At 37.6% G+C, this 19,889-nt stretch overlaps 1 protein-coding gene across 1 annotated transcript in view; it reads right to left on the bottom strand.

Annotated features, from left to right (window-relative positions):
• Positions 1–15,673, bottom strand: part of LOC101574617 (probable RNA-binding protein 46) — a 50,686-nt gene extending 35,013 nt beyond the window's left edge. The window contains 4 exon segments of the mRNA XM_023705763.1: positions 12,780–13,562; positions 14,037–14,405; positions 14,408–14,503; positions 15,520–15,673. Coding sequence (XP_023561531.1) covers positions 12,780–13,562; positions 14,037–14,405; positions 14,408–14,503; positions 15,520–15,670 — 1,399 coding nt within the window. The 5' untranslated portion in view covers positions 15,671–15,673.
• Positions 15,674–19,889: the final 4,216 nt, after the last annotated feature.

Raw genomic sequence — 19,889 nt, forward strand, 5'->3', positions numbered from 1 at the left:
AAGAATAGGTAAAGAAGAAGTTAAATTATCATTATTTGCAGATGACATGATACTTTACTTGGAAGACCCAAAAAACTCCACCAAGAAGCTAGTAGAATTGATACACAAATTCAGTAGCACAGCAGGATACAAAGTCAATCGTATTCCTCTACACAGATAACAAACACACTGAGAGGGAGTTAGAGAAAGAATATCTTTTACAATACCACCGAGGAATATTATGTAATATAAAATCCATACTGTGCAGTGTAATTTGCTACATGTGCTAAAGGCGTATTTTTTACTTTTTAAAGAAAATAAAATATAATAAAATTTTTCAATAAATTTTTTTTAAATATCACCAAGGAAAATGAAGTATCTCAGAATTCATCTAACTAAGGAAGTCAAAGATCTCTTCAAGGAAAATTATAGTACTTTGAAAAAAGAGATCATAGAGGATTTCAGAAAATGGAAAGATATTCCCTGGTCTTGGATAGGAAGAACCAACATCATGAAGATGGCCATACTCCCAAAACTGTGGTACTGATCTAATGCAATCCCTATCACACTACCACCAACATACCTCACAGACCTAGAGAAATCGTTCCAAAAATTTATTTGGAACCACAAAAGACCTAGAGTAGCAAAGGCAACCCTGGGCAACAATGACAAGGTAGAAGGCATTACAATTCCTGACTTGAAATTATACTATAAAGCTACTATGATAAAAATCAGCATGGTACTGGCAACAAAATAGACCTAAGCATCAAAAGAACAGATTAGAAAATGCAGAAGCCTCAATGAACACACTCATTCACCTGACCTTAGACAAAGGGGCCAAACACACTTACTGGAAGAAAGACAGCCTCTTTAACAAATGGTGCTGGAAAAACTGGCTCTCTACATGCCGAAAACTAAAACTTGACCCAGGTCTATCACCATGCACTAAGCTAAAGTCAAAGTGGATTAAAGACCTAAACATTAAAACAGAAACACTAAATCTCCTGGAAGAGAATGTAGAAGGAACTCTTGAAAGATAAGGGTAGGCAAAGAGTTCTTGAACAAAAATCAAATGGCAAGGGTAATACTTGAAAGAATTAACAAGTGGGACTTCCTCTTATTGAGAAGTTTTTGCAGTCAAAAGAAATTAGCAACAAAGTGAAAAGACAACCCACAAATTTCAAAAAAATCTTGACAAATAAGCACTCAGACAAAGCTCTTTTCTCTACAATTTATAAAGAACTAAAAAACATTAGGGTTCAAAAATTTAAAGACTCCATCTAGAAACAGGCATCCGAGATGAACACACACTTCTCAGAGGAAGAAACTAAAGAGAATAAATATATGAAAAAATGCTCCACATCACTAACCATCCGTGAAATGCAAATTAAAACAACACTGACATACCATCTCACCCCAGAAAGAATGGCTATCATAATGAAATCAACCAACAACAAATGTTGGAGAGGATGTGGGGAAAAAGGAACCCTTCTCCACTGCTGGTGGGAATGTAGACTGGTGTAACCGTTATGGAAATCAGTGTGGAGACTCCTTAAAAAAACTGGGACTGGAAATCCCATTCAAGCCAGCTATCCCCCTACTGGGAATCTTCCCAGACAAACTGAAAACAACATATCATAGTGATATATGCGCACCTATGTTTACAGCAGCATGATTTGTGATAGCCAAATCTTGGAAACAACCAAAATGCCTGTCACTTGAACAATGGATGAAAAAGGTGTGGTTTTTCTAATAAATGGAGTATTACTCAGCTACAAAGAATGATAAGCTTGATTTATATTTAAGTGGATGCCACTTCAAGATATACTCATCAGTGAAATAAACCAGACCCACATGTGTAAATATCGTATAGTCTCCCTAGTATAAGAACACAAAAGAAGAAACACAAATAGGTATAAGACAAAAGGAAAGCGAGAACTTGAGGCTTGAACAACGAGGAGAGCATAAGGAGAAGAGCTGGGAAAAATGATACAGGCAAAGCCATACATTTATACACATAAGATGGGTAAGGCAATGATCCTGAGAAACATCAGCAGGTTTCAAAACTAGCAGTTAATTGGTAGGATTCTCACCATAACTATATATGCTGATACCCGTAAACTAAGCAACTGCACTGAAGAAAGCAATATGTAATAGAAGAGAAACACCTGGAATGCCTGTCATTCTGGTCCTCTAAATACGTACTGCTTGTCATGACATACCAATTACTGCCATACTGTCTCTCAAGTAAATGTTTGTTTTAAAAAAAAAAAGAGTAATAATGAAAAAAGACAAGAAAAAAAATGTCACAGGATTGTCCTGCTACAATGCTGTTATGGTTAGATTCCTAAATTTTTGTGTAAAAATATGTACTTGTTTACTCATATTTTTTAATATTTTTTATTATTTTAATTTTTCTCCATATTCTGTAGAGACTTAAAGTTTAACATATCAATACTAGATGGAAAATACTTGTTCCATGTTATGCCTAGGATATTCAGACAGATAATGAGGTTAAACCCAACTGCCTATGTTGTAAGGTAACAATAATCTTCTCTTCTGGAGGGTTAACAACATAAGTTTGCAGACCAAAAATTAGAGAAAAAGAAGGGCTTCAAGGCCAGCCAACATTTTGACCCTAGCCTTTCAAGGTCAGTGAAGACTCAGGACATAGGATAACCTATACTGTAACATCATATATCTCAGTTGTAACCCAATTTTCTGATCAAGGAGATTATGGGGCCAAAGAGGAAAGTGATTGATGATGTAGATCCATGATTTGCCTAAGGAGAGTCACATGGAGAGAAAATATTCTCTAAGGCTTTCACAGGAGCAAATTGGTTAAACAATGGCCGTGACTCATCCACATGGCTAACACTGAAAGGATCCGCAAACTGTGGTACAGGGTAACAGGATAAATCCTAAGGGAACTTGACTGTCCTTATTGGATACAAAAGATACATTTCTTGCTATATAGGTCTTGCTTCATCTTGGTCTTAACAATCCAGCAGAAAAGTATAAAAACAAGGCATAAAAAGTAAAGCCATATTAATATGCTGAGCTGTGAAAGGCTCAAATCAACAACTTCTGACATTGCCAGTCCTATGAATAACCCAATGCTATTATGAACTACTGGACTATATTGGATTATTGTGCTGAATTCACACACCTACAATATTTCAATGGCAATGGAATACCCATCTCTAACTAAACGAAAACAGGGGATACAAAGGAAGGACCATTCTGTACCTGTATATATAAAATAGTTTGGATAGATTTACAGCTACTTTCTCTTAATTCAATGAGAAGAAAGTTTTGTACTAATAGTATTTGGACAGGATCATGTCTGCATCTTGTACTATAAATAACCACTAAGAAGATAATAATATGTATTGTGTTAATTATTGAAAATGTCCTATTTATCAGTTTTGATACTGTCTCATTGCTGTTTCTCAATAAAATAAATAAAAATATAAACTACAATATATATAAAAAATTCATAAATGAGTCATTTTCAATGCCCAAGTATCATCTACTATGATGATAATAATAATGTCCCATTGTAATTAATACATTTCTATCCAAATGCCATCAATTTAAGGAAAAAGAAAATATTGTTATTAATACTCTGGTGGCTTTGGCTTGAAAACCCACATGGCAGTGTACCATTCTGGGAAGTAATGTAGTACTAGGTCTTGGACAGAGTCTACACTGATCTAGCATATAATACAGGGTGATTTGCTCTGAGATTGATGTATCAGGTACCAACTAAGAAGATAATAACTTGATTTGAAACAAAAGATCTAGAAGTAAGCCAGAATAATGTTCTCGTGATTAGTGCCGGGAGATGGCTCAGTAGAATAAGCGCTTGCCTGGGAAGTGCAAGGGCCTGAGTTCAATCCCCGGTTCCACAAAAAAAATAATAATAATAATCTCAAGTGATTAAAATTATAAAATAAAGTGTGAGGGATGGGGGGGTGAAGGAAAATAAGAATAAAGATATGGCATGTTAGGAACCTAATAGCCCTGATTAATGTATACATGATACACCATAACATGAGCTAAGGCAAATAATATCAACAAGAATAAAAAATGAAGGGGCCAGGGAAATGGTTCAGTGGAATAAGTGCTTCCCTGGCAAGTGCAAGGGCCTGAGTTCAATCTCCGGTTCTGCCAAAAAAAAAAATGAACACTGGGACAGAGGAATCAGGGGAGGGGGAAGTGGAATAAGGGGCTTAACCAGAAAGAAAGAGATGTGCTATTGTATGCACAAGTAACCACTGCCCCAGACAACTATAAACTACATGAACTGAAAATGTGTATTAACATTTTACATTAAAAAAACCTGTAGATAACACTGAGAGATTTGAGATGGACAACCCTCCCAATTGAAGAAGCATACTTTCCTGATCCTTGAAATTTTAAGAAAATGTATGATAAAAAAGCAAAATCACAAAGTAAATTCATGACAGTAAAACCACTAATGTAAATGTGTCTCTTCTCACTTGTCCGCTCACTACATTTCACTGCTATAGCATGAACTGTCATTGTCTACTAAGTACTAATCGAGGAAGCAGAAAGCTATGACATGGTGAAGACCAACTGTAGCTTCTCATTGTTTTGGCTTAAACAAAGTAAGAAACAAAATAGCTGGAAATCAACATAACAATTTTCTAAAGCCATATTAAACAGTATTGAGATGACACCATGTGGCAAAAGTATGCATTGTTGCTGACATCTAAGAATGAAACAACTTATTGTAGCATTTGATATGAAAACATTTTTTAAACAATTTTTGAAAAATATGACTTAGATAACATTAGGTATTAAGTTTATTGACACAAATTATCTATTAAAAGTAATGTATTCCAATTATTTTTAGGAATGTATTAACCAAGGATACTAAGAAAATCCAGGGTAAAGGATCAAGGCTTAGTAAATGCGTAAGGTTAAAAAAATCATACCGGTCATAATCATGATAATTTACAGTATTCTTAAGGTCATACTGAAATAACCAGTTAACAAATTTAATTATGGAACAAATACCAGCCACTTATGTTTATACATACATATATATATATATATATATATATATATATAATTTTCCCAGATCCCGTTGACAATAAAAGACTAGTTTCTAATTGTTCAATAGCTTGTTTTACAAATTCCTAGAGGTTTCACTTGCCTGCAATTAATGGAAAAATTTAGAGGAAAAAAAAGCAAGCTTTGTGTGAAAACCAAAACAGTTGGCTGATTAAAACTTACATTTGTTATCCTACGAAAAAGGTAGGCATAAGCTTTGATTTCTACAGAAAGGAATAAACTAAAGGTTAATTCTTAGAAAAGCAGTACTTGACTTTAAGTTACTTGAACTTACTATGTATTTTGGTAGACATAAAATATTTTAAAGTATTATTCTCTGTCCTACACAAGATTTAACACACTTCGAAAAAAACCACATATTTTTTCAATACAAGACTCTAGAGTTCGTCAAATGAAAACCTAGTAGTTAGAGATGCAGGCATGAGATCCACAAGACTGAATGGCTCATCTGCCATTCCAAGGTTGCACAATTTGCTGCTGGCTGAAACTGCGGGGCTCTCGCATCTTAGCAGTCACTGTTCTATTAAGCTGCTTCTCTGACAGCACCAACTCCATAATACTTATGATTCACTAATACAAATGTTACTAAGATGACAATTATGAGTATTAAGTGACTGTCCTATAGGTCGTATGGAACACAAACTCCACAAGGAGTACATGAACATATGCTCAAAGGACTGGTCCCTAAACACACACAGTTGAGTTGATGGAATTTTGTTCTCACCATTTGGTCACATGAAAACGGATGTGTGAAATGCTGGTGGTGATGCCTACTTCTCATTGAGTGAATGTTAAAGCAAGTTCTACACATTGTTTTTATTCTTCAAATAAAACAAATCAGTGTGAGATAGCATCATCAAAGTTAGACATATAATTAAAACTGGAAAAAGTACCTTTGTGAAAGTGTTTTCTTCTAAGTATAATTTAAACTTCTTTACAACATATTAGCCTAAAGGTCTACTACATTGTTCCTTAAAATTAAAAAATGTAGAGAAAGTTTCTCTTTATTTCAAAGCAATTTATTGGCAAGTTTCTTAATTTAAAACTATATTTTTTATTTTTGCATTTCTTCCCATCAATCTGGAAATAACAACTCATAAGAAAGCACCAATTATTTTTATATTAAAACTTCTCAGAATAGCATACTTTCACTTTGATCATTTTGACAGTTAAAAATTATGACAGAAACCAAAACCTAATTTAAATGGGATTAAGGGAAGAGCAAACACAACCACGCACATAGGGCACACATACACAGACCCACAGTGCTTTCCCACTGAATGACCAAATAAAGATTTCCACTGCAAATGTGAAAGGGAATACACAAGTCAGCCACAACATGAATAATGAAAAAACATACAGAAAATGCTGAAAAGATGAACATTCACACATAAAATAGTGCCCACAAATGAGGACAGCTTGATCTAGACAAACTACTTTCTCAGAAGAAAAGCAAGTGCAGGCAACACATGGTATAAAGTTAGAGAGAGGGACCAATAAAAGTTATATTAAAGTCCATATCTAAATTTCTCTAGTTCTTAAAATGTGACTGGAATCACCAAGGCAAACACTGTCAATCTGCCTGTCACTGACCCACGCGCACTGCCAGTTTCTACTGGGAGTCTGGCCTGCTGTGCCCCTCTGCTTGCAAACCCTCCTCCGGGAGAACCCGTCACGTGGGTAGGAGGTACGCCCTTCCCTGCCTGCATAGTGCTTCCAAAATAGCTGGCACACAGAACTGGTACGTCTGTCTTCTTCAACAGACTGAAAAAACATCAAGACAATGTTTTCTTTACCTTTAGCTCCCAACTGTATCAGAAAACATACTCAGCACCTAAGACTCAAAACGATGTGCTGTTTAATTAAAACTGGTCACAGCCAGAACAACAGTATACAAGTCAGTAATATAAACTAGTTTGTGACACAAAGGTTCTCATCCACATTTTTTTAGAAAGGTACTAGCTCTTAAATACTTTAGGGTATCATACAAAACAACTACCACTGGCATTACACTTGGAAACAAGAAATAAATACCTTACCTACAATTATTTGCTAATAAACTCCTTAATTTTATCCTTTATTTATTTGGTACAGCTCTCACTACACAGCTTGGACTCATTGTGATCTTCATGTCCCAGTGCTGGGATTACAGGCATGCACCACCACACTTGGGTTTTTTGTTTTTTTGTTTTTTTGTTTTTTTTTCAGAACCGGGGTTTGAACTCAGGCCCCTGCACTTGCCGGGCAAGCACTTATTCTACTGAGTCATCTCCCCAGCCCCCACACTTGGTTTTGAGGCAGCATGGTGTACCCAGAGTTGCAGGGCCAGCATGGTATGTAGTACTAGGGCTCAAACCCGGGTTTTCCAGGCAAATGCTTACACCCCTGAGCTATCTACCCAGCCCTTGCTAGTAAATTATTTAATAAGGTCAATTCACACCAACACATTTGTAAAGCCTGCCCTTCTTCCACTAATTATCCTCCAATACTCCTCTTTCAAAATTATAACTCCGTAGGACTTTTCCTGTACAACTTTGATTCTGTTTATTCTGTTCCAACCCAGGAAATAATCCTTCAGAGAGAACCAGTGACAATGTTCAAATAATAAAATCCAAAATAGAGTCAGTATGAGGCATTACTAGTCAGATGCAAGGTTATAAAATGAAAAGATATATTTAAAAAGAAATGAGAAGGGGGCAAGACTGATAGCTCGGCAGAGTATAGTGCCTGCTGAGGCAGAGCACAGCGCCCAGGTTTCTATCCCCAGCCCCAGCCCCAGGGTGTGCTGAGACAGTGACTGAGACTGGATGTGGTGGAGCACGCCTATAATCCCAGCGCTTGGGAGGCTGAAAACAGGAGGATCACTGAGTCCAATTAGTAAGACCCTGTAGACCCTGTGCTAAACGCAGAAGAAAAAAAAAAAAAAAGAAACGAAAGGGCCGGCCAGATAGCTCAGTGGACTAAAGCATCTGCTTAGGAAGGTGCAGGGACCAGGGTTCGACCCAGGTGTACCATGCCAGCCCCGTGCCCAAGGCACACTGCCACAGCAACTGAGACTGGGCGTGGTGGCACACGCCTGTGATTCCAGTGTTTGGGAAGCTGAAAACGGGAGGATCACCACGAGTCCGATCTATGTAGTGAGACCCTGTACTAATAAGATACTGAATGATCCACAGTGCTTTTATAAATATCACGCGTGGTATAGGATCTATCTAGGCCAGTGACAGCAAACCTTTCAGAGCTTCAGTAATAACAAACAGCCCACTGCAGCCCTCATATTACATATTTGCCATCACTGATCCAGCTTCACCCCAAATCTGTATTTTACCCATTAAACTCACTGAGGGATTCGATCCCCGGCACCATATGCCATGCCAGCCCCACCCCCCGGGGCGCGCTGAGCCAGCAGAGACCAGGCATGGTGACACATGCCTGTAATCCCAGCGCTGGGGAGGCTGAGCACAGGAGGATCACAATGAGTCCAAGCTGCATAGTGAGCCCTTGTACCAAATACATACATACATACATACAATAAAAATATAAACTCACTGACCATCCTATAGTACAGGGCTCTAGAAAGAATCAGGTGAATACATAATACTTTATCTTGCTGGTTGGGTGGACTGGTTTCCAATAAAACGAAGGAGGCTATTCTGTGACATGATGAAAATGGAAATCATCTCTAATTGTGAAGTAAAAATAAGCAGTTTCAATTTTGCCATTAATCTCAGCTTTTGGCCTTTCTCCTGTTAAAGACATTTTGCTTAAACCTTACCTTAAATGAGACAATGTATTTTTCTAAGTTAATTTTAAGGTACTTTAAACCAAGAACTTTTGGGATTCTGGCACTAAATGGTTACCAGAAGTACATTCCCTGATTTCTAATACTAACTTAAGTGCCTATATCCCTAAAGTTTTTTTTTTAAATAGCAATGATAACCATTTTACCTAAATGACATTTCTAATTTGTTTTCCTCCTTTAGTTTTCAATCTTGAATAATGGTGATGGTAATGACAAAGCATGCATATAGTAAAATACATTTTTCTTTTTGGTGGTACCAGGGATTGAACTCAGGCCCTTGCACTTGCCAGGCAAGCGCTTATTCTACTGAGCCATCTCCCCAGCACCTAGAATTACATTCTTAAAGACATCATAAACAAACAGTTTAAGTGAATGTTCATACCACACACAACAAAGATCATCAACATAGAACTGGATAAATAATGGCTTTTTTAAAAGCACTAAACTTCCTGTCACGATAGTTCATGTAAGACTATCCAGACAAGAGTTTTAAATTACTACCTCTAAAAAAAAAATAGTAGTTCAACACACTACCTACAAAATTTAAATTCCTCAAATTCTTTAATAGAGCCAAAAGATGATACAGTACATGAAGAGCCATTTGAAAGAATCCAAGAACTAGCAAGACAGGCCAGGGATATAGCTCAGCAGCACGGTGCCTGCCTGGCAGGTGTGAGGTTGAGTTTGATTGCTGGTACCACAAAAGGAAAAAAAACACAGCTTATTTTAAGATCTCGGAAAAGTCAATGTTTATAAATATCTAGCAGAACATTAACATCACCACTATTCACCAACTGATCTCAACCCTACCCTATTTAATGATACTACACCCTTTACCTAAATGAAAGAGCACCTTAAAAAGCATTAACACCTTGAAGATCTGTAATTAAAAGCTTAATATTATTAGAAAGGGAAAAAGTGAGCTAGATGTTACCCCAGGAATACTCATCTTCTCCTAGCCTGTCACACAGGAACGTTCCTGGCAGTCTACATAGCTCCTAACCATGTCCTTAAGGCCCTCTGAAGATCTGTCATTTGCTTTTCAATCAAAGTGTCTGACGTTTCTGATCTCCAGCGTGGACACATCACTGGGCATCTCTTTCTCCTGTTCCTCAGCTGACTAATTACAGACATTCCCGTTTAAAGATGGGGTTCAGTTTCTGAGGAACTGTATATTGTGTCCACATTACAATATTCAGAGCAAAGACATGGTCATAGGAACTCCAACTTGACGACTTGCTCTTATTTGCATAATTCTTACAGTATGCAGAAGCCACCACAGGGCTGCACTGCCACTCACATTCCTGCATTGCAAGGCAGGACAGCGGGCCCTAAACCTGAACAGCTCCCTTCAATCCTAAGTCTGAACAATCATTAAACGAGGATTACCTGTGTAGCATCCCCTACCCTAACTCCACGCTTTCACTCATATTTCTGTTCAAGCACAGTAAGGGTTTTTGTGCTATTATCCCTAGTAAGGCCTCAGGCCTTACGCATCATGCCTAGATAGGATCTAGAGTTTAAGCCTTTAATGTACTGTTTACATTTTATTAGTTCTTATCCTTGATGAACATACACTGAGGAAATACTTTAATTGTTCCACTGTTTATTAAAAGCAGTTTTTTAAACAAGGGTGATATAACCTGACATAAGCAAACTGCACCCTCTAAAGACTGAACTTACTAAAGCTAATTTTATCCATATTTAACTCAAATCAAACTGGCATACAAGGGGCTGGGGAGATGGCTCAGTAGAATAAGCACTTCTCTGGCAAGCGCAAGGGCCTAAGTTCAATCCCCAGTTCTGCCAAAAAAAAAAATCCAAAAAAAATTTCCGATCAGAGGTTTCCTTAGGAAACTACAGGACAGTAACAGCTAACCCCGAATCAAAGTAAAAGCATCTTAATGAGGTGTTAAGACCTACTGAAAGGCCTCTGGTTCCATAAAGAATCAAAGCTTTGCAGGGTGGCCCGGGAGGCAACCATGTCTACAAAAAAGCCTTCCTTGAAACAGACTAACACAGCAGTGCTGTAAGAATCATAGACATTTAAAATGAAAGTGAAGGGAATGAGTGGAAAGAGAAAGAAAAACTGTTTCAAAATCAAAATCATCATGGTAGACCCGATACAAGTACCTCAGCAAAAACTTTGATCAGGACCCTTATGTCCCATTCAAAAAAAAAAATTGTTTTTGTACAGGGTCTTGCTATGTAGCTCAGACTCACAGTGATTCACCTGTCTCAGGCTCCCCAGCGCTGGAAGTATAGGTGTGGGCCACCACAGCACCTGGTACCAGGGATCGAACTAGGGGCCTTGTGCTTATCAGGCAGGCACTTGAACGGTAGAGCTATGTCTGCAGCCCCATTCAATTATTTTGACTCATTCTTCTCTAAGAACTTTAATTTGAATTCATTTGTGATCCATTTAATTTTAACACAGATGGAGTACATTAAAAGAAAATGGAAGTCTATTTTGTACATTAAAATAAATCCCATCTAAGAATTTATTAACTAAGATTACTGTTAAATTTCAAGTAGCTCCAAATTATTAACAGATAATACTACTGAAGTTTCTTTGAGGGGGACTCTGCCCTTAACCCTTAAAATTTTGATGTCACCTCCAAATAAGAACCTCATTAAAATACTCATAATACTAGGGTGTATGTAATGAAGAAGCTGTATGATGTATCAAATTAACTCTCCCTTTTGACAGTGTTTTCCCTTTGTGACTGCTTTTTTTTTTTTTTTTTTTTTTTTTTTCTTTTTTTTTTGCGGAACCGGGGATCAAACTCAGGCCCTTGCACTTGCCAGGGAAGCGCTTATTCCACTGAGCCATTTCCCCGGCCCGTGACTGCTTCTCTTGAATAAATCTGAGAATAAGAATTTTAAACAGATATAAGCTTCACTGGTATCGTCTAAAACTATGCTACTGAAAATGTGAAAATAAATTTTAAGCTACAACTTCAACAGTTACACTTAATAACCAATAATCGTAATTCTCAGTAGTAGTCTTTTGCCCTCTGACAATACTAATTCTGAAAAAGAAACTACTTTTCTGTTAAGTATTACTTTATTCAATTAAAAGTAATTCACCAATTAAAATCCACAGGTACATAAAAAATGACACAAACTGGTGGAGAGGGAGCTAACAACAGTTTTTTTAAAAGTGAGGACAACACTAGAATGTCTCTTTTCTTACGATGTCAAATATTTTGCTCACAGCCTTCTTAATTATCCCTTATTTTAGAGAAAATTTACTTTAGAAAAAATCATGCAGGAGCTAGGGAGATAGCTCAGTAGAATAAGCACTTGCCTGGCAAGCGCAAGGGCTTAAGTTCAATCCCTGGTTCCACAAAAAAAAAAAAAAAAAAAAAATCGTATGAATGGTCCTAAATGTGGCTTAATGATGCTTTTTGCCTTTCTTGAGTAATGAGAAATCTCCAGATTGGTGAGCATAAGCCAAATCCACTTGTGACCCATATGAAATGCTCCTGACTGTACCAAATCCCAGCCCTGCTCCCAAGACCTCATGTGCAGACCTCACCAAGGACATGGGACAACCTTGTAAGCTGGGTCAAAAACAAGTGAGACAAATTATGTAGACATTTTTTTCAAAATAGAATTAGTCGTGCAAAACAAAGTAATAAAACAGGATCTAAACTATAATAAATCAAATTTTCCTCTATGTAAATGATGCTTAAAAAGATAAATGTGGAAAAATAAATAAAAAAATTTTTAAAAGATAAATGTGGAAAAGATTATACATGAGATAGTGCCGTGAATTCATAAAACTAAGATAAAATTCCTATTAAATATTTATCACTCATATTTTCAAAATAAGTGAATTTATAATTTATTCTAATATTTATTATATGATAGCAAAGCATTTCCCACTTACCCAAATGAAGTAACGTAAACTGGGCTGCCAGCTCCTTTGCGTCTTCTATTGTAGTGCAGAGCTTGTCTGGCATGAAGTAGCTCTGGGGTCCATTTGCAATAGCAGGAATAACTACTTTGTATACCAAGAGTACTTTCCCATCCTGACTGGTTGTTGAATATAAGTAATATTCTGGTGGAGCCCAATTATTTTTGTTGCAGTAATAATCCAAGTGCATTACTGCAGAATTAAAATGACTGGATTTTAAAGAATACATACTAATTGGAGTAAGCTTTGTCCCAGGAAAGAAAGGATAGGTGCATCTCTCAATTTCAGAGGGGCTTAGGCTGTGCTGACCATTGAGACGAGCAGAAAGAACGGGCGGCTTGCCCACAGCTTTAGGGTGGCTCTCCTCTTTGTTAGCATACATAAGCAGGTTTTCAGGACTGGGGCTCATCTGACCATTGAGATGCTGCCGCCAAGTGTTGTCTTTATTTACCGGTTTTGCGAGTGTTACCTCAATACTCGCTCCATCAATGCACTTCCCACCCATCACAGACATTGCAGCCACTGCATCCTCTCGGTTGAAAAAGTGAACAAAAGCATAATCTCTAAGTTTTTTTACTCGCTCAACTGCACCAGGTTTGAATTTATTGAATTCTGCTTTAATTGTTTCCTCTGTAGTTGAGATCATTAAATTTCTCACAAAGAGAACTTTAACTCTTTGCATTGTTTCCTCATCGACTTCTTTCTCTGGATCAGCCCAATCCACCTGAATAGTATGACCCCACAGCTGGAATGTACCTGTAAAAAAAGAACATAGGAATTTGAAGACAATCAAAACAAAGAATGAAAGTTTACAATGTTAATATGTTTTTCTAAGAAGCAGAAACCTGAGCTCCTATCAACATGTCTGGTAATTTGTACAGAAGTTTTTACTAAGGCAAACTTATGACAGGAACTTATGTTGGGATTTAAGAGTCAAGACAACAGATATAGTTCAAGGCCAGATCTTTACTGAATAAACTAAATCACCCTTTGGGCTTGCACTAAACAGTTACTAACAATGCAAAGTATACACATTGGTAAATTATCATAAATATGACTTGGAGGAAGAACTGGTCTAGAAGAATGCTTTACTTCCTCACTCAACTCCTTATTTTCCAAAGGACATTACATATTTTGTTAATAATGGCCTAACCACTGAGGCAACTATTATTATTTTTCCATATTCATAAGATTAGTATGGAAAAATTATCTTTAAAAGGAACAATGTACCTGGAATTAATTTTCTCCTAGCCATAGCAGCAGCTCTGTGAGACTCATACTTAACAAAAGCAAAACCACGATTTTTGGTTTTATCAGTCGCACTTGGATAAACAATGACATCTACAACTCCTTCTGTAACTTTCTTCATTTCTTCCAAAATTTCTTCTTTCTTCTTTTCCTTGGGAATAGCTCCAATAAATAATCTGCAGTTATCCAAGCTCACACAAACACCAATAAACTTCCCTGGTCGAATCTCATAATTGTTAAGAATTCTGATAGCCAACTGGGCTTCTTCTTTGGTAGTGTACATCACAAAAGCATATCCTCTGTTTTCACCACTAAACTCCATCATCAGCCGAAATTCATATATCTTCCCGCTCTTTCAAATACAGGAACTAACTCATCTTCATACATATCACGAGGTATTTTTCCTACAAAAACTTCACAGCCTCTAGGTGGTGGTGGACCTTCCCAACCTAAAAGACGGAAATAGACATTTAAAAATTCTAAAAAGATACACTTATTGAAACATTTACTCATTCAACAAATTTGCCAAATGTGCAGTGAACTACTCTAGGTGTTAAGATCAAAGCCTCTTCTCTTGTGAAGCTTATATTCAACAGAGAAAGGAGACAGTAAGTCACGAGGAAGTGCTACCATATGAAGAAAAATCTAGCTACATAAGGGTTACTGTTCTCAGTAAGGCAGGTAAAGCTCTGAGCACAAGGGTTTAAGGTGAATGAATGAAATGAGTGATGAAATGGAATGAATTAAACAAGGGAATGGTCTACTAGAGTAATCTGAAGAAAAACCACTCAGGAAAAGGAAAAAGCAAGAGGTTTACACATCAGAGCAAAGTAGTAAAATGATGCAATAACCACAAAGCTAACTAGAAGCCAGAAATCTTGAGTGAAGGAAGTCAGCTGGAGGGTTCTGAGCAAGAGAATTACACTAGCTACTGGCAGAAACATAAAAACATTTTATCTGCTTACCTGTTTGAATCTGGTTTTCTTGTATAACTACCACTCCTCTGTTCATTATCTTTCAACTTCCTCTCCAAATGCCCTCCCCTTTAATACCAAGGGTATACTTAGGACAATGCCCTAATCCTGGCTTCTTTCTCAACTCAACTTCATTTCCATCTGCATCTTAAAACAAGAGCGGAATTGCAAAATTATAAGGGTAACATTTATAATCTATCTCAAAATAATTGCTGAGGTCTTGAAGCAGTTATGGGAAGAGAGCCATTTTAATACACATGTAGGATATACACCTGATCCATATGACTGTTTCAAAATTTTAACTTAAAGGAAGATAAAGGCCGGGTATGATGGTGCATGTCTGTAATCCCAGCACTTGGGAGGCTGAGACAGGAGGACTGCTTTGAGAGTTTGAGGCCAGCCTGGGCTACAAAGTGAATTCAAGGCCAGGCTGAACTACATAGCAAGAAACTGTCCTCCCCCACAAAAAATAAAATAAGATAAATTCACACCTGGAGGAGGACCACCAAATTTCCTTTGTCCATTTTCTTGAACCATGTTGTAACCAGTCTTTTCCATCAAAGCAAGCAATGCTGCTTCATTCTGAATACCAGTTCGAACTTTACTGCATCCATTTGTTCCATCCATATTTTCTTCATTCATGGCTGCAGTTCCTAAAACAAAGTTAAACAACAGTGTAATCTTATGACATATCACCAGGAATCTATGAAGCATTTCTCTGGGTTGCTCTTCCCAACTGAAGAAACTAGAAACTACACTTAATGTTACTGACCAATTAAGCAGTACCTTTAGAAGGTCTAAGTTACAAGAAAGGGAAACAAAAAGGAACAAAGACAAGAATGGGAAGAAATGAAAGAGAAGAAAAAATGAGTAACAAAACAAGCTGCCCAGGCCATGAGACAGCTCAGACTAAAATGCCTGCTTTGGCAAGCGCAAGGACCAGGGTTCGATTCCAAACTCTCAGCTGCGCCGGCCCCACCCCCAGAGCACACTGAGCCAGTGACCAAGTAAGGATGTGGTGGCACATTCCTATAATCCCAGTGCTGGGGAGGCTGAAAACAGAAGGATTATTACGAGTCCAATCTGTGCAGTGAGACCCTGTGCCAAATACATAAATTAAAAGAAGAGAAAAAACACACTGCCACCAAAGAACATATGGCCACTGTCACCAATCAAGTTACTGTACCATCTAGGTCAAGTGAACTTTTGTGTGACTCACACTCATCAGATCCATGTACCTAATGCCAATATTGCTCATTTTGCTAGAAATCCTCAAGAACTTCACTAGTTTGCTGGAACTGGACAGGCTTAGATAGAGTAAGTAAAGAGAACTTCAGGTTAGTCCATTCCTATGTGCCAGAAACTACTAAGAAGAGTAACAAAAACAATTACTGATCATCTGAGCAGAAACAAGAGCAACTATAATTTCCATTTAGCAGCATCTGAAGAAACTTTTGTTTGTCTGTTTGAGAAAGGGTCTTGCTATGTAGCCCAAGCTGGCCCAGAACTCTAGGCAGTCCTCCTGCCTCAGCATCCTGACTGCTAGGATTATAGGGAGACATTGTCACTTCTGGCTAGAGACTTTTATCAGTCTTTCCACTTACTAGCTAAACTTCAGTAAGTTACCTTAATGCCACTGCACCTCCACTTCCTCGTCTGTGATATGCAGACTGTAACAGCCTAGTCTTGTGAAGTTTTTATGAAGAATCAGTTCACATCAAAGTAAAACCTTGAGATTTATTTTTAGTCATAATAAGTATTGTTCACTACTAATTTTATGCATCTTTTGGAACCTTTCAAATCACTAGACATCTGCAAATAATAACTTAGAATTCAGTAATTCAATCTGCAGAGAAACTCACTTCAAAATAAAACTGATTATGCCAGAGAAAGAGGATGAAAGACCCTGCTCCATTTACTTTAATAGGTCTACTATAAGTGCTAGTATGCTTCTACACATTACTGTTAATCTACCATTATAGGAAGCAGCAACCTTGCAAAAAAGAAACTATTATCTCCATTTACATGAAGAAACAGAGAAATTATACCCAAGATCACAGATTCCAAAAGTGGTATAAACAAATTCAAACACCAGTCTGTCAGATCTCAAAAACTCTCCTTCCCATGAAAATTATTCTGGTACATGTCCCTCAACTTTATCTGAAAGAACAGATGAAGATCTAAAGAAAGCATCCAAAGTTGACTTTGTTGCAAATGGAGTGATCAGAAATTATAAACTGATATATATAGTGAACTATAAGTCCCTCTGGGTGATTAGTAACACAGGACACACACACACACACACACACACACACACACACACACACACACACAGCTTTTAAGTCTAGAAAGCTTCTTCCAAGCTAATATTATATTGCACCAAAGAAAGCAGTTCTAAAACACAAAAACAGGGCAGGTAAGTAGTTTATGCACTCCTAAGACCTTCTACTACCATCTATCTCATTTCCCTAAATTTATTCATTTCTCAAATAGCTTTATGAACATGTGTTCAAAATGAGATGTTCATTAGGCATCTCAAATCCAACACAGCAAAACTTGAATGCCATTTTGTTTTTTAATCCTGTTCTTCTTTTACCTTATCTCAAGTAATTCATTTATGGTACAATAATAAATGGTACAATAATAATCAGCTAGAAACTCTCCTCCACCCTGTGACAGGTAGAAATCTAGTAATTATCTGTCTTTCTTTTAAAATATAGCTAACTGATCTTAAGAATCTACAGATTTAAAATACTTCTTGAAATCAGTCTTTTCCTGTCAATTCTCACAAGCTACTTTCAAGTAATTATTCCTTATTTGGATTACTCTAGGCTCTAAAAGGCTATATTCTAGGGGCTGGGGAGATAGCTCAGCAGTCTAAGCACCTGCCTGGCAAGCACAAGGACTCAGGTTCAATGCCCAGTACCGCACGGCATGCTGGCCCCTGAAATTAGGCATAGTGGTGCATACCCATAATTCCAGCACTGGGGAGGCTGAGACAGGAGGATCAGCATGAGTCCAAGCTGTGTAACAAGACCTTATACCAAATAGGAAGCAAGAAAAGACGGAGGGAGAAAAGGAGGGAGAGAGAGAAAAGGAAAGGAAAGGAAAGGGCTAGTCTAATTTGCAGTCTTATTCTCAGATGAAATCCCCACAATGCTGTCAAGATGATAAAAAACACATAGATCTGATTAAACTTTTATTTCAAGTTAAAACTAAGAAGACAATTAGTGAATTCACTTTTTATCCTTAGAAACAGGAAGGCTTTTCTAAAAATAAATTTTTGAATGCCTAAAAGGAAAATACTAACAAATTATGTCTTGCTACATAAAGAAACTTTGGAAATCAATGACCATAAAACTAAGTAAAAAAACTGTAAGCAGGAAAAAATTCTCTTAAACATCTATCATAAAGTACTCATTTGTTTCATATACCAAGAGCAGCCTCATGTTGTAGTAAGGAACAGACAAAAGTATCAGACTACCTAAGACTCAATTACAATCCTTCCCTCTATTAAGTTATGACTCTGGGTAAATTATTTAACCTCCAAATATCTCCATTTAATTCTTTATAACTATAGGCAAAAATAGCCTCTGTCTCATAAGGTAAAATGATTCAGAATAAAGAGCTCAGAACAGATTTTTTTAATATAAGCACTAAATACTATATCTACTAATATTAATACATGGTTAAACAGGAAAAAAAAACCAATAAACTGCAGACCAGGGACTTCAAATTCAAATTCATTTATTTACGTATTTACCAACCACCAACTATGTACCTGGCATTATTCCTTTGTTCCAAGATATCTCTGTAAAGTAGACCAAAATCCCCCCTCCCCTTGTATAGCTTAACACTCCAGTGGGGAAAACGAATGATACGTAATAAGTAAATAAAATATAAAAGATAAGAGCAGGGAGAGCGCACATGGGCAGCTGGAGGATGGCAGAAGACAGGGTGCAATTTTAGACAGCCAGTGCAGGGCTCACTGAGAAGACAACCTTTCAATTTAACACTAAACAAATCTACCCATGTCACTATGTGGAAAGACTATTTCACACAAATGAAAAGCAGGATAGAAGCTTTAACACAGACACGTGCTTGCCATGTACAAGGTACAGCAAAGAAGCCCATAAAACCAAGGTGTATTGTTATGATTTGTGTCTAGCTGTCCCCACAAAGCCTCATGCAGTCATTGGGGTGGGGTTCTAGAGTTTGGGATTAATCTCAGTGCTGGGATTATGGGTGTGAGTGCCACACCCGCCCCGGGGTAGACAGCCTGAGTGAAATACAAGGAAGGGGACTGGTGAGATGGCTCAGTGGTCTAAAGCACCTACTTAGAATGAGCTTAGCAAAGCACAGGGACCAAAGTTCAATCCCCCAGCGCCACATGCCAGCCAACCCTGCCCCCTGGTGGGCTGAGCTGGTCCCCCACACACACACACATAAATAAATAAAATTTAAAAAAAGAAAAAGAAAAAGGAAAAAAAAAAAGAAATACAAGGAAAGGAAAGAGGCTCACTCTCTGCCGCTACTGTCACTGCTCATCTCTTTCTGCTCTTGCTGTTTTGCTGTTTTCTGCCACCAGAAACTACTGCCTTCTGCCATGTGCCACCCTGCCTTCAAGCCAGACAAATATGGACTGAAACCTCTGCAAACTGTGAGCTAAATAAGCTTTTCTTCCTTAATTTTGGGTGCCAGGTATTTGTCCCAGCAACAAGAGAATTTGTAACGGAGACAGGAATGTAGTCAAGAGATGCAGTCAGATGTCTCTCGGGTAGATGGATGTTCAAGAAGAAGGCGGTGGTGAAGGAAAGCAAGAGACAGGAAAAGGAATATTGTGGGACTGTCCTGCTTCAAG

The sequence above is a fragment of the Octodon degus genome, unplaced genomic scaffold (genome assembly GCF_000260255.1).
Source record: "Octodon degus isolate 3935 unplaced genomic scaffold, OctDeg1.0 scaffold00228, whole genome shotgun sequence".
NCBI classification, from domain to species: domain Eukaryota; kingdom Metazoa; phylum Chordata; class Mammalia; order Rodentia; family Octodontidae; genus Octodon; species Octodon degus.